Source organism: Cygnus olor, chromosome 12 (genome assembly GCF_009769625.2).
Source record: "Cygnus olor isolate bCygOlo1 chromosome 12, bCygOlo1.pri.v2, whole genome shotgun sequence".
Lineage (NCBI taxonomy): Eukaryota > Metazoa > Chordata > Aves > Anseriformes > Anatidae > Cygnus > Cygnus olor.
In genome coordinates, this window is record NC_049180.1 from 5,157,571 (window position 1) to 5,172,689 (window position 15,119).

General features: G+C 39.5%; 3 protein-coding genes across 4 annotated transcripts in view; 2 read left to right on the forward strand and 1 right to left on the reverse strand.

The window, feature by feature from the left end:
- Positions 1-15,119, reverse strand: part of BCO1 (beta-carotene oxygenase 1) — a 61,848-nt gene that overhangs the window by 31,310 nt on the left and 15,419 nt on the right. The window contains exons 2-3 of one of the 2 annotated variants that reach the window (XM_040571598.1): positions 13,565-13,741; positions 11,974-12,065 (exon numbers count right to left, since the gene is read on the reverse strand). The gene's annotated coding sequence lies outside the window, so the exon portion shown is untranslated. Of the gene's footprint in view, positions 1-11,973; positions 12,066-13,564; positions 13,777-15,119 lie in introns of those variants that run through there. The other variant, XM_040571599.1, reaches the window with a different exon arrangement.
- LOC121076906 (polycystic kidney disease protein 1-like 2) overlaps positions 1-15,119 on the forward strand; it is a 39,340-nt gene that overhangs the window by 7,444 nt on the left and 16,777 nt on the right. The window contains exons 7-22 of the mRNA XM_040571549.1: positions 457-861; positions 1,946-2,044; positions 2,784-2,833; positions 3,963-4,080; positions 4,706-4,884; positions 5,583-5,738; positions 5,993-6,134; positions 6,637-6,954; positions 7,048-7,193; positions 8,100-8,294; positions 9,198-9,446; positions 10,725-10,907; positions 11,578-11,702; positions 12,728-12,854; positions 13,998-14,132; positions 14,749-14,974. Of these exons, the coding sequence (XP_040427483.1) occupies positions 457-861; positions 1,946-2,044; positions 2,784-2,833; positions 3,963-4,080; positions 4,706-4,884; positions 5,583-5,738; positions 5,993-6,134; positions 6,637-6,954; positions 7,048-7,193; positions 8,100-8,294; positions 9,198-9,446; positions 10,725-10,907; positions 11,578-11,702; positions 12,728-12,854; positions 13,998-14,132; positions 14,749-14,974 (2,853 nt within the window). The remainder of the gene's footprint in view (positions 1-456; positions 862-1,945; positions 2,045-2,783; positions 2,834-3,962; positions 4,081-4,705; positions 4,885-5,582; positions 5,739-5,992; positions 6,135-6,636; positions 6,955-7,047; positions 7,194-8,099; positions 8,295-9,197; positions 9,447-10,724; positions 10,908-11,577; positions 11,703-12,727; positions 12,855-13,997; positions 14,133-14,748; positions 14,975-15,119) is intronic.
- Positions 10,408-13,075, forward strand: LOC121076945 (polycystic kidney disease protein 1-like 2). The gene is made up of 3 exons (XM_040571604.1): positions 10,408-10,907; positions 11,578-11,702; positions 12,728-13,075. Exons 1-3 carry the CDS (start codon positions 10,617-10,619, stop codon positions 12,885-12,887), a joined length of 576 nt encoding a protein of 191 aa, XP_040427538.1. The 5' UTR covers positions 10,408-10,616; the 3' UTR covers positions 12,888-13,075.

A 15,119-nucleotide genomic window follows, 5' to 3' on the forward strand; every position in this document is an offset into this window, starting at 1 on the left:
TTTTCCCCTCTTCACAGATCTGACAAAGTATGACCACAACTTCAGTCATGTGAATCCACATGAAGTCAGTAGTAGTATTTCTGTATTTGAAGTTAGGAACGCACAGAAATGCCTCCCTAGCAGAGGGTAAGAGGATTCCCCACTGAGCAGGCCATATTTGCTACTGTGTATTTTGTGCTCACTTCAAGCTCCTGGGATCCACATGCTTAAAAAGTGAAATTCAGTAGCATGTGTTTGAACTCTCTTGACTGCCTTAGCACTCCCAGCAGAAAAGAGTCAGATTTCCATAGGGAGCCAAATGGGCACAAAGGCACCAAAAGTGACTTTATTCAAACTAACTGCATTGCTGCAGTACTCTTATGGCTCCTTTGTAAACACCTAAATGCTGCACAAAGCAGCTAGAAGTGGATTGCCTATTACGTAGGCCGTGAGAAATTTTGATCTGTCTTTTTGCAGGTAACGGAGTGACCTACACTGTACTAGCAGATAACGTGACACTCGCTGAATCCAGTGCAAAGGAAGGCATTCTCCCTCACAATCTGACACTTGACAGTGCCGCTCAAGAGCTGCTGGGTCCTGGGATGCATCGGCTGGAAATCCGAGCATCCAGCAACACCACTGCATCAGTGATCTCTGGGAGCATTGCTGTTCACTTAATTGAGCCAGTCTCTGGTCTTCAGGCTGCGTTAGCTTCTCACACTCTGCACCTGGGGGAGAATCTGGAGATAAACGTCTCTGTTCCTCATGGTGCCCCAGATAAGCTGAAGTTTGAGGTGGTTGGATCTAATGAAACTCACTCTCACGAGGAAGACAGCCCTGCAGGGGAACCTCAAACATACTTCATTCCCATGCACTCTGAAGGTACAACATGTTGACATCTCTGTTTCTAAGACACTCACAACTGAGTGGGGGAGTTCACATAAACAGGCACAGCACCCTGGGCTAGGGGACAATAACTTACAGCTGAATTAGATAACTTTTCTAACCATTTCAACCTGTCCTGTAGAAGTGTATGAACAGCACTGGCCTTTAAGCGAGCTAAAAAAATGGAACTGGCAAATGGGTGTCCATAAGGAGACGGAAAGCAAAGTTTCACATGAATTTTGCAATTAAAAAGACATAGTGAACCAGTCATTTTTTCATGACTGTACCTGATACAAGTATAAATGAAGACATTTTCCTGACTCACAAAGCATTTTCCCCCAGTTTGTCCATACGTGTAACTTTTTCAACTTTATACTCCTTTTCACACTAAGGTAATAAAAAACCTGAGAAGTTCTCAGTATGGATGACAAAGAAAAAAGGGAGCTCCATCCTCATCTGCACATCAGTCTCCAACACATAGTTTTTGTTGGACTTATGAATAAGCTTTTTAGCATTTTTTTCTTTTCATTATGAAGAATTCAAAGCCTTTAAAATATGGGATTAGGGAGACTGTCCTTAAGAGTTAATTCAGTGGCAGAAGATAAAAAAGTTTTCTCCTCTAATGAACTATTCAAATCCCATGCCAAAGCTGGAACACCAGAAGCTAATTATGATTTCACTTTATGTTTTAAGAATATTCAATATTAGAAGTTTTAATGGGCCTCCCTATACGCATTTGAACGTCCCTTCCCTTCAAGCAAAACAAGACAGCTGCTCTCTCAAGATGTCTAAACTCATTTGGACTCCAATACTAGCACATCTCTAGATTTCTTTGTTGTATTATCAAAGCCAGCTGACAAAGAACAGCATTGCAAGTGCTAGGACAAGGGCAGCTGAGTTGTTAAAACCTGAGATAAAGAGGAAGACCATTCCCTGAAGAGCCTTCCGGCAGTGGCAAACTCATAAAAACAAACAAAACCAACCAAGAGAAAAGAATAGGATTTTCTCAATGTAATGGATTTTACGTCACAAACATGGACTGGTCTGCTGCTGTTCTAAATTGGTCTTTTGTCTTCTCTAGGTACTTTCCTAGTGAAAGTGGCGGCCATGAATGCCTTCTCAAACATGAGTCTGGATATTGGGTTCATCAATGTGCTGGCAAACACTTCTCATAAAGAAGGTAATTGCATTTATCTGACAGTGCTGTTTTTTACCATATAAATGTCTTTTTGCAATCAGAGCATTTTATGGTGTGTTTATGGTTTGCATCTAGTAATTGCTTTCTTTCCAGCAATAGTGCTGAAAACTTTTGTGGAGGCTTCTTCACGATGAAGGCAGATTCTCTGGCTTTGAAGTGGTCATAAATTAGCATCGCTCTCTCTATATTACATATTCCACATTTGCTATTTGTCCTCAAAATTAAGTAGTGAAGTTTGTGTCCTGGGATGTAGCTCTAAAACCAGGAAATATCTGCATCACAGCAATCATATAAATTGCTGCCAGTAAACACTTCTAGATGGCACATGCATACATTTACAAAAGCAGATTTTACCAGGAATAAACTGACTTTAGTATTTAGACCTTGCCAGCACTTTCCCTCATTTTTTCTCTGTGCATCAACTGAACTTCTTAACCTCTGTGAACTGATTTTGATTTACACCATTATGATTGAAGAATTACAGTGATCTTATTTATAGTATTTATAGTGACAGTTTGTTACAGTTTTACCTCCTGAAAATACACTGTTTATCACAATTCAGGAGTCTGAGTCTTATAGCCCTATCTTTCAGAGTGCCTGTAGTCAAATATTTAAGGTAAATTCACTGAGGACTGTCTGAAAGCTTTATAGGTAGCAATAAAATAGTGTTGGTTTTTTTTTGTTTGTTTGTTTTTGTTTTGTTTTGTTCTGTATTGAACAGGTTCTGCTAAGGAAAAAGGCAGCTCCAAAACAAATACCCCAAAGACAAAAGTAAGTACTATTGAAAGATCTTTCTTTAAAATAGAAATGCTTAGAAATTCCTCTTGCTAGTAAAAGTGCTGCAGAAGATATTAAAAACAGGTATTAGCAACATATTAGATTATGGACTAGATTTTCTGTGCCCCAAATAGTTTAACACAGAATCTACACCAAACATCTCCAAGACAAATGTGTCCACAGGCATTCAACCTACAGTTTGTAAAAGCCTGCAAATAACAATTCCAATATTAGAGAAAATGAACTTTTCACCGTGATCCAGTTTTGGAAGTTGAAATGTGATTAGATGAATTTTTAAATTATCTATGCGACTAATGCGAACTTTTCTTTGAGGGGCTATCTTGCAAGCAGAGTTAATATATTTTTATATTATTTCCAAGTGTTTTCTGCTTCTGTATTGGAATGTTTGAGTCACTTTCTGAAAAAGAAATTTCCAGCTCATGGCAAGCTCAGAAACTAATGATACACTATTTGCTAGCAGCTGCACAAAGTTAAATCGAGAATTGCTAGATATAATGTTTTGTTATCATCTCAAAGGTCTAGTTTTTAACTATAACTCTAGCAGACAGATGTCTGCTATGGGAGACATGCTGCTTCACAAGAAGGCATCATGCTTTACAGATTGGCTGTAAGAATATATTGCATCAGAGGAATATTAAACTAATTCAAAAGTTTATCACAGTTTGTGGCACAAGAAGACAAATTCAGCTACTTTCATCTTCTCTTTATCTACAGCTGTAATGTATCCAATTCTGATAGAAAAGAGAGGTACTAGAAAACGTACTAGAAGACAAATGATTGTCCAAGACTTGAAAGTCTTGGTCCAAAAGAGGAAAAGTAATGTGAATTTCCTAAGTACCTGGATTAATTTTAAAAATAGGAGCTGGGCTCCTAAACAGGTGTGAGTTTGGGAATATCTTGCCACACATAATTTCTCTGTGCGATCTGTTTCTATTCCCATAGCTTCTACTCCATACAAACACTAGTTAGAGAAAGATCATTTAAATTACAGATCTGCATCTGGGGTCTAACCTTACATACCTTTTTCATTTCTATATGAAACAAGATATGTATGTGTTTATACATGCTACTCTCCTAACCGGTACATTTCCTTATTATTTAGGATTACAAAAGAAAAAACAAAATATATATTAAACCGAGTCGCCACGTGGATCCTTTCACAACTGTTACTCTTGGCTGGCCAGATAACAGCGCTAATTCTAGTTTCCTCTGGTCCTGTGGTATGTGCATTTCCTGAAGGTTTTCCACCAATTTCTATTTCATGAGCATTAAACTCATTGTCATGTTAGACCAAGCTGTGAAAATCTGACTAGGGGGTGGTTTAGTCTCTACCTGGCTTTATAAAAGTTTGCCACTTGCTGTGGAACATCCTTCTGCCTTATTCTGGTTTTAACACCCACCTAATCATGGTCTATAATAATGCATAGTACACAGTTCTGTCTTTTCCCAAAGGCGGCTCCTAGGTTTCAGTTTTTCAAGATCTGTCTATCCTAAGCCTTCACCCCGCTAGTGAAGACCTAATTGCAAGTGACTTAAATAGTTAGGCATTTGAAAGGTATGTGTCTCAATAGAACTGCAATAATTAGCATCAAAAGTAATGCAAGAACATTTATGGCTGAAAACAGAACTGAGATTCAGAACATCTGTGTTCTGTCCTCGTATTTATCCCTGACCTCATATATTATTTTGAAGAAATCAGTTTGAACTCTGGTTACCCACTCCGTAAATTGGGTTAAGGAAACTCGCTTACTGTATAAAGCTCTTTGGAGCTGCTGTCGGGCAAGTCCTTTACATGGGACATGGGATGTTACGATTATTCTAATAATAAAAGAAGTGTTCATGCAGGATCTTGCTGGCCTGAGTGGAATGAATGCGTGCAGCACCAGATAATCTTAACCAACCAACGAGAGGTGCAAATCCCACCTTCCTGCCTTCCTCCTCCAAAGTCAGCAGTGACTGTGAAGGTTACAGTCCAAAACCATGGGAATGAAGAGAAACAGGATGAGCAATGTCTCTATGTGACTGCAAAACAAGAACTACAGCTAGAAATCAGGTCTGTTTTCAAACCTTAGTGTTCACTATTTAATATTACTACTACACAAATCTAGGGCAAGGCCACAATTATCATTAATAATAATAGTAGTAATAATTTACTAATTGTTGTAAATCCATTTATTTATTACCATCAAAGGAATTAAAGACAATGGGTCTTGCTGCATTTTCCAGTTCACATTTCTGAACGTAATCCTTTTATAAATTGTGTAATATTCTTCCCAAACCTCTTAGGCATTTTGACTCTCACTACCTCCTTTCAGTGCTGGAGATTTCCATATGCGAACCTCATTGAAATGACAGGAGTAAAAGTTGTAAGATATGTCTGAAATTCCTACTAGACACCCAGATACACATCACTGCTTTAAAAATCTGGTCTTCGGGAAGCTGGAACATCACTGGCATTTCGATGGTCTGTTAATATAATAATTTTAGGAGATTAGGTAGGCTTCACTTGGGAGCCTGAATGAGTTTTTGAACATAAATAGCACCTGGATTCTGCGCCTTAGTCATTGTTGAAAATGGAGATGAAGGTTCCTAAACCTCTTGCTTTAAAATGAAGTATTTCACTATTTGTGAGTCATGTCACCTGGACATATATCACAGGACTTTTGCAGATTTTCATTAAACAAGATTAAAACAACATCAAGGACTATGACATCTCATACAGTTACTGCCTGTAACTACTGCCTTACTTCCTTATAGGTGTGAGGCAAACTGCAAGCCAGTGAACGCTAGTGAGGAAGTTGTTTTGAGTGTCTCTGGACAGAAGGACTCCCAGGCCATATATTATAACTGGTATTTAGATAACACATTCCAAAACAAGGTGAGAGCATCAGATTTGTCAGAAATATTGCACACACAAAAAATAAACATCTATTGTGAGGGAAACCCATGTGGTCTCAGCGGGGGCACATGGGGGGCTTTGGAAACAGATTGAGGATTGAGGTACGGGGGAGCGACGTTTGAGAGTGGTTATAATGGACGGCACCAAATTGCCACCCTGCTCCTGATAAATTGCAACAGAAATCACAGCAAAGAGCGTCTACTGTCAAGTTTTCTTTTCTGTCTGATTTTCAGTCTGCGCCCCTCCCTCCAGCCTGTAGCCTGACTGGTTTCCGGCAGAACTCTTTGAATTTGCTTCAAAGCAACGCATCCATGTTGATAATGAACAGCTCCTTCTTGCAGACACACGGAGAAGCTTTTCAGATTAAAGTAACAGGTAGGGGCAAGCAGGGTTTTTTAGACTCCTTTGAGATAGCCTCTGCCATCCTGACATCATACTGACGTTACATGCACAGAGCCTCGCTGACAAGCAAGAAGTTAAATTATTCCACAAGTTGAGAGCTGTTACTTTACATATGTATTCTTTAAAATAATTAAGAACTATCTTTGTTCTGGGCTGTTGCACAACAGGACAAATTCAGTTATCTTACTCCAAGCTGTTAATGACTTTGTTAAGGCTCATCTGGCAATGATGTTATATTAAATACTTGATTAAATATTCCAGCTTTGCTTTACAATGCAAACACCACCATGTTTTTAATACTTCTTTTCCTCTTACGGCTTATTCAGTAGTGGGATTTCCCTTCTGATTAGGTACACAGCGATGCTTCTGATGCCTGAACAAACCACATCATTGCTAGAATAGGTAAGAGCAATGTCTGCAGCTCACTGCTGCCATGGCATGATTATCGCTGACATTCTGCTCCCTCCACTCCCAGCAGTGACTCAGCGTGGCTACGGGGAGGACACCTACCTCGTGAGCACAGTGCCTCCGCCCCAGGTCCCCAGCTGCGCTGTGTCTCCCAGGGAGGGATCCGTGCTCACCACTTTCACAGTCTCCTGCAGCACTCCATGCTCAGTGGATTCATGCCAATCCAGGCAGCTCACATACTGCTTCTACCTGAACTCAAGTAAGTCCCGAGATGGATGGTTTGGCTGCTTCCCCATGTTTCTGGCAAGCACTGTTACTGACACTACCAAGAGCAAAGCCACAGTCTGCTTCTGCTCCTCAGAGAGTCTAAACATGAGTCAATCAGGCCTGCACAGAGCAAGCCTACAGCCCTCTGTTCTCAGAGAACAGGAGGTGTCTGTGTGAAATCTGGTAGGTAATCCCATCTTTCCTATTTCAGATTCTCTCTTGCACTGTGGCCCAGATCCTGAGCTCTTCCCACTTTATCTTCCACTTGGAGAAGAGGAAAATAATTTCATTGTACACGTGACAATTACCATTAGCAACAACTTTGGTGATACAGTTCAAACTAATGCTTCAGTGAAGGTACACAATACAAACGCTTTATTCAAGTTCTCTCAAGTTGATATTTAATCTGTGTAATATTACATAATAATAATTATTATGTAATAATTATTATAAATATAATGTGTGATATTTAATCCACTTTTGGAACTTCTTCCCATTTTGTACTTATTACATACCTGTGACTGTGCAATAATCATTTCTGTGTCTAACAGAGACTAATCTCTGTGGACTCAAGATAGTCAGAAGATACTTCTGTTTTTTTTCTAAGACAGAATTTTAAAAGATGACCTATTTGGACATTGGGTAGCATAGGTTGTGTTTAGTGAGTCTGGAGTTACTCTCTATAGGGCCCTGAAAACTCCTGCTTTTGTACCAGTAGAGATCCTTATCAGGCCACTAAAACTCCATGTATTTCTCCATGCCTCACACTCAGCAGAGCTTCTTGTCACTGTGGTTTTTTTGTGCAATACACAGGGTAAGGCTTTGGGTTGAATTAGAGTCTGTTTCTTCTTCTTCACAAATTTCTCAGCCAATTGGGTGGAATCAGACATCTTAAAAAGACAGTAGTTTTTCATAGATTGAGATGGAATTGGGTTCTTTTCTTATATTTGGGCATTTCTAAAGATGGCCCATAGGATCTTAGAAAGCAAACATCATTCTAAAGGGTGGTAACAGCAGCATGAGTCTGTTCCAGCTGTACAAGTCAATGACTCCAGTACTTAGTCAGGAGACTGAAGAGGATGGCAAAACTGCCTGGAGAATGTAATTGAAAATAAAACATAATGGTTTAAAAACCATAAAAAAATGGTAGCAGAGTTTTCTGTCCGCTCTAGCTAGGCTGCCAATGAGATGACTGTGGGAACTGTTCAAAGATAACTATAACAGTGTTAGCAAAGTTAAGAGCATTTCTGATTTCTTTATCAGGTTGGACACACAGGTATGATCGATGGAAACCTGACCCTACAGGCCATTGTATCTGAGAAGGCAAACAGCATCCTAAAAGATGGGAACAACAGCTTGAGTCTCTTCCAGCTGTTTAAGTCAGTAACCTCAGTCCTTAATCACGAGACCCAAGAGGAAAACTTTAACATATCTTTACAGACAGACACACGAAAAGAGGTCAGCCAGACACTTGTTTTCTTGCAGTACAATGCGATATAACCGACTCTTTGTATTCTTTGGCAGCTCTTAAGTAATAAGAAGCTCATATATCACCTCCTCAATCAATGGAGATTTCAAGTTTCTGGTATCCACCTCTGTGTTTGGCACAGATTTCAGCTATTTTTTACTACTTGCCCAAGCAAAATAATAATAATAATAATAATAATAATAATAATAATAATAATAATAATATATATATATATATATCATCCATCAGTAAAATAATTCATTCTCAATTGTTAATGCAATAATTTAAACTTATTTGGATGATCTTTTTAAACTTAGAGGTAGCCTGATTTTGCACAAAATTTAAATGTTAATAAAATTGCCTCTCCTGCAGGAGAAATATCCTATCAAAATTTCCCTAAAAGTACTAGATGGCAGGTAATTTTAGTTTGTTTCTTTCGGCTACAAGCTTGTTTCAATTTTAAGCTGATATTTGTACAGTGCTTTGCATGCCTCAGATGTAAAGATCTAGAGAAATGCCATATAATCCTTCAATTGTGATTCATTATTTGACTAACGTCAATTATACATGGCTCTGCTTTCTCTGGAAGTGGCATTTACATAATAATTCACAGACATTAGTACAAAGTCTAAGAAGTAACTCCCCTTGCTATTAATGGATGTTAAGTGTATAAATTCTCTGTGTTGGGAGGTAACAAAACTCATGTAATTACACACTTAGTAAGGCAAGTAGCATCTTGTCAGGAGACCTAATATCAGTTCAAACGATCCTTGTTGTGGAGCCTTATTCTACCACAGAGTTTACAGCAAGCCTGGCTGTCAATATAAAGCACTACTTGCTTAGTCTTCATTAGCATCTTATTCCTTTGCCTAATTATCCCTTTCCATCCCAAGCTGCGAGGGCTGATGCTGACAACTCTCTCTGCTGTCAACGTAACATCAGTGCAGACTGCTCTTCAGATGTCAGAAGTGTTGAAAGAAATCACTCACAGGAGTGAGGAGCTGTCTGCCTCTGCGCAGGTAAGAAGCAACTCACCTTCTGTCTCCTTACACCAACAGTATAGACACTATTGCACCCCACTAACCTTGGAAGAGTTTCAGTGCCTTACAGGTACCTGTTGTTTGCTCTTTTTTTTTTTGCCTGTACCAGTATATATGCCTTGACCAGAAGGGAATACATTTTGCTGTTTTGAGTAAACAAATGTGGACCCACAGGGGTTGTCTCAGCAGTCACTACAATCCAGGGGATAAGTGGCTGGCAGTTACATTCTGTGATACATCTTTAAGATGAAAACCTTAACTTTTAGCAAAAGACAGGCTAGGATGTATATTTTATCTTGTAAAGCACTCTTAGAATCCTGAAGAAAAAGAACCCAGGAAGGTTTTCCTAGAATTGCCCAGATCCATTGGTCCCTGATCCATGCACTGTCACAAAATGCACATAAACAAGCTGCCAGTGAGGCAGGAACAAGGCAGTACCTAAAGGAATCAGGCACAAATGTTCAGATTGCCCTTGCAGAAGTATTTATTGAATCTTATCTGGCAATATGACACCGTTAGTAGATGATGCTATTTATGTGTAAGGAGTGAGCACATGGGAGGACAGAACAAATCATCACTGGGGACGTTTCACAAATACACCAGCAATAAGAAGAGCTGTCCCGATTTCTGACGTACTGTACAGTTGCAGCCAGACAATGGCTTGGGAGCACGTCAGCAGTATGTGGTTAACTTTGGTGAGACAAGAGCAGAGCTCAGTTTCAGCACTCACTCCACGCGAGGCTGCTAAGCACTTGCAGACTGTGGGAATGGACATGTCCAAGCTTGCAATGACTGTTTGGCTCCCTCACCCTGGGCTAAGTGCTGGCCAGTGCTTTCACAACCAATCGTCAGTCAGGGGCTGTGTTTTGGCACAAAATAAATACTGGAAGACTCATTCTTTGGCATTTAGCACAGCACAAGGCCAAAGGTATCACTTGCTGGTAATCCAATAGGTTTTATGGAAACTAAGATTGAAATGTACGTGCACTTGACAATAGAGTTGGATCTTTGGAGTCACCACATAAAAGTACAACCTGATTTACTACGTTATTGTGCATCTAAACTCGTCCTTGTCACTGTGTTTGACAGACATATTTTCTTCAGATGTTATCCATCTTTTCTACGGATTGAATCTGTGGAAGCATGCTGCATTTTTCACGTTAGCTGTGTTACGTGTTAGTATGCCATCTAGTACATCATCAGTATTGGTGTTTCAGGTATTACCCCAGCAGAAATTATTACAGTAAAAGAGGTATAGCCACAAACAGTCCCATGGGATTACTTACACTGCAATACTCAGTAAAAGCCTCAATGACACATGTCTCTTCTGTCACTTGTAGTACCAAAACATTGAAACTTCTCCCTTTATTTCCCCTGCAGGTGGAAGCTAGCAACACACTAAAAGATGTAAGTGCTTCCTTGCTCACTGTAAACACAGAGGACAGCAGAGATGATCAGAAGCTAAAGGATGCAGCCAACTACCTATTTAACGCAGTGAGCAATGTCCTGCAAGCTTCCGTACAAACCAGAGCTGTGAACACTTCAGTGCCAGAGGCAGAACAGGTAATTTTGGTTTGGTCCAGCTTGTAGGGTCCTCTGGCAGAATATTTAACTTGCTTTAGAAAGTTTTTAAGAGTTTTGCTGCTTCATATTTTTAAATTGGCATTGGGTAGGGTTTATTATGACGACAGGGTGGACTTGCCTTTGTGTGCTTTCAGGGCTGAATATACTTCGCTTTCATCTCTGCAAGAGAGTAGGGCATGATATAAATCTAACCTGAGCGAAAAGGTTATGAACTGTTCGAACTCCCCCAGCATAACACACTAATAACACATAACGAATAGGTAATTAGGTCTTGTTTTTCAAGTGACTAAACATTAAAACGCACAGTGAAAGAGCATGAATGTACACACGTGCACAAACATCTTGCATGAAATTGATGTAATTTTTGGAGTCCTTCAAACTTCAATTTGTAGAAATTCTAAATATTAGAATTCCATTTACTGTAAGATATTTGTTTGCTGTATGCAATGTTTTCATGAGAATTACAGAAGTTGAATTGCTGACAAGAATAATTTTCTCTGAGATTAAGAAGCTCATCACCAAGTTTGCCAGCTTTATAAGACACAGTAAAACCGGTATTTCCTCATAAAAAGAAGTAAGGGCAAATAATGTCCAAGTTGCTGATTCTGAGCAGCTGTGTTACAAGTCCCCTCCTCTAATCCTTTTCCAGAGTTCAGTGTCACACCAGCTCCTGAATACAGTTGAAAATCTACAGAGTGCCCTTCTGTTTGGGAAGGAACCGGATGATGAACCCATGGTCATTACCACTCATTCTGCCACCATGTATATAAACAGGTAACTGTAACAACACCCCCTAAATCCTGATAGTTACCCAAATTTTCCCCAAATATCCATTACATTATCCTTCAATGAAACCACCCAACAAAATATTGTAGCATAATGACAGCTTCAACAGTGTGATGAGGCTGCCATTACTGACTAATAGGAAGAACAGCTTGGACCCCGATTAACTTCAGTAAAGCCATCTTAGAAATTCTCACGCTGTGCCTTCTTTGACCAAGGGACAATTTACTGCTACTTCCTGGATCAGGCAGTAGCTGCTTACCTTTGAAAGTCTGTGGAAATCTCAGCCAGTTAAGTTCTTTTCTTCTTTTCCATGTTGCCAATAATGACATGTTATACAGAACTGTAACCGGCCTGGCAGGAACAAATACAATCATGAGGAGCCTGATAAGCATTCTCCATTGCCTATAATTATCCCCAAATTGTTCCTTGAGAGCCCATTTTTCATCCACATTTAACTCTGCGTAAAAATCAAGAGCATGTTCACACAAAGACCAGGTGTATCTTTTGCATAAGTACACCTAAGTGGGTACACCTCCACATCCAGATATGCCAATTCCACCCCTTTTTTGGGTGATATATAGTAGTGTTACGTGGAGTACAACATCAGGGAAATGCACTAAGTAGTTACTGGCAGAGTTAGAAATAGTTTCCCACGTACGTTATACTAATGAAGCAAGAAAACTTTTTTCTAGATTTGAAATCCATACATGATTCTTTTCTTTTCTTTTCTTTTCTTTTCTTTTCTTTTCTTTTCTTTTCTTTTCTTTTCTTTTCCTTTCTTTTCTTTTCTTTTCTTTTCTTTTCTTTTCTTTTCTTTTCTTTTCTTTCTTCTTTCCTTTCCTTTCTCTTCTCTTCTTTTTTCTTTTTCCTTTCCTTTCCTTTCCTTTCCTTTCCTTTCCTTTCCTTTCCTTTCCTTTCCTTTCCTTTCCTTTCCTTTCCTTTTCTTTTTTCTTTTCTTCCTTTTTTTTTTTCAATCTGTTCTGCTTGTGTTCAACCCTAACTGGACTGGACAGATTACAGACAGAAAGCCTGGATGGTACAGCCATTAATATCTCCAATTCCAGCTCTGCCAGCTTTGTTCTTCCAACAGCTTCCTCTCTCAGTGTTTCAGGAATTGATGATGAAACAGTGGATATAAGGGCAAGTAAACAGCTTTTATCTGACTCAATCTGATCTACAACTTACTTTCTTGGTCTAGTGGTTTTAGACTCCTTTTACAGTGAGCATACAAGCACACAAATCATCCCTCCAGTCATAACAAGAACATTATTTGAAATATTTTTCTTGTCAAAGAAGCCTTCTCTTATCTTAATTGCATGAAGTTGGTTGAGCAAGCTGAGGAGGACTGAAAGCTTAAACTCCCCATCCCATTATCCCCTCACATACACTCCTGATTCCTACCTGGATGCTTAGAGAAGGTGATAGAATCAATACTACATACTTATTTGCTCTCTTTGTTTACAACCAGCGCTCTGAGGAGGACACAACAGCTCAGAGTCAATATCACCATTAAAACCAACACGCAGCTGTCCTCTTTCATCCCAGGCAGAAACAAACGAGTCTGAGGCACTCAGACCCTGCAGGAGACACGAGGTCTGTGCATGTCCTGATGATAGCACATCCCTGATCTGAATTAGGAGACTTTGTTTTTTTCCCACAGAACAAGAGATTGCATACTATTGTGATGTTTTTCTAATAGATTTTCTAAAGGCCTCTCAGGTTGATTTGACACTCTAAGGACACTCCTACAATACCTGTAAAACATACACTTTTTTCATTCTGTCTTTTCCAGCTCTGTTTAAACACGTCCAGAACCCCCTTATATCAGTGGAATACTGAAAGTGTCTTACCTGAGCATTAGGAGAGGCTCCTGAATCCTCTCATTGAAATGATGACTCTGACACACTCTTTTATGCATTGCTGTCACAGGAGAAATAGATTTTTGTCCTAATGCCAAGAGGAGTGCCGCAGCTTTGATAGAGTTACTTGCAAAGAGGCTTATGCAATTGCATTTTGATATCTGGTATCTAAAAGACAAAATGGTTACAATGAATGGAAACCCATAAACAGTGTTGTACACATCACCTTTCAGAATCCAAATCACTTTCAAGGTTTGTGTTTGGCCTATCACAGAGCTAAGGCAGGTATTTAAATCTGGATGCAGGCTTCTTATGAGTACTGTTTGGGTCTGAGTTCAAGCCATATCTTTTCAGCAATTTAGACTTTGAATATAATGAAATCTTACCAATAGCTCAAAGCTGATTCTTAATGTCTTGCTAATAGATGGTGAGCTTTGTCATGAATCCCTTTTTCTCCAGCGACACCAGCTTTGACATCAGTGGAACAGTGGGAGGTTTAAGCCTTACTGGTCTGGATGGCTTGATCATACCAGTCAGCAATCTCAAAGAAAACATTGAGGTAAACCCACTATTTTCTATCCCTATCCCTTTTTTCCCTTTTTCTGTTTACAGTCATTTGTGCTACCATCCTCTGTAAGGTGACTACAAATTGTGGTACTGTGTTCACTACAACATATCATGGGATCATGGGTGCCTGCATTTATGAGGGAGGGATTTGTTTGATTTTAAGAATAAAATAACAAAAAGGGTCAGGAAAAATTACTCCAGACTACAGTCATCCCAAAACACAACGTCATGGATGTCAACATCCAACAAGGCAGTACACACATATTACTCCTGTTTGGGCTTCCTAGCCCATGTATAAACTTACATTTAAATAGTTCATATATGCACTTCATGTAGCCAGTATTTCAGTTACAACCTCAGCTCTTACTTACAAAATGCTCCAAGGATCACAGACCTTGTGACGAACCTATGTGGATTTGAAAGGGATTTTTCAGGGGTTAGCTGACAGTATCAAGACAATCACTTTGAAGACAGTATTTTTGTTGGCCATACTTTCCTCATATTATTAAAAAAGATTTTCTAGTGTGTGGCTGTATTGTGCTTATAGATAAAAATAGAAGCAACATGCTTTTCTGTATTTGAAGCTATGTCTTTCTGTTTAAAACCAGATAATGTTACCAAGGCATTCTGCAACTCAGGAAAACAGGATTCTATTGAATCTGGGCAATTTTAGCACTTTCCAAGTCAACGTCACCTCAGAAAACACATCTACAGTGATTTACCTGGAATGTGAACAAGACGTTCCACTAATACTCTACTTAGGGTATGGTTATCGCCCTAATGAAACTAACTATGACCTGAAAAATCATCTGTTCTGTAAGAAAACTACTGGAGGTAAGACAACTTGCTAGTGACCCATAGCTTGGGCATTCTGGGCTTGTGGAACCAAAAGACGGAGCTCTGTGTGTGGTCACTACCCACGGCAAGTTAAGGGCACCCAACATGGGCAACGTGGAGGGCTCATCCACAGCTTTACAGG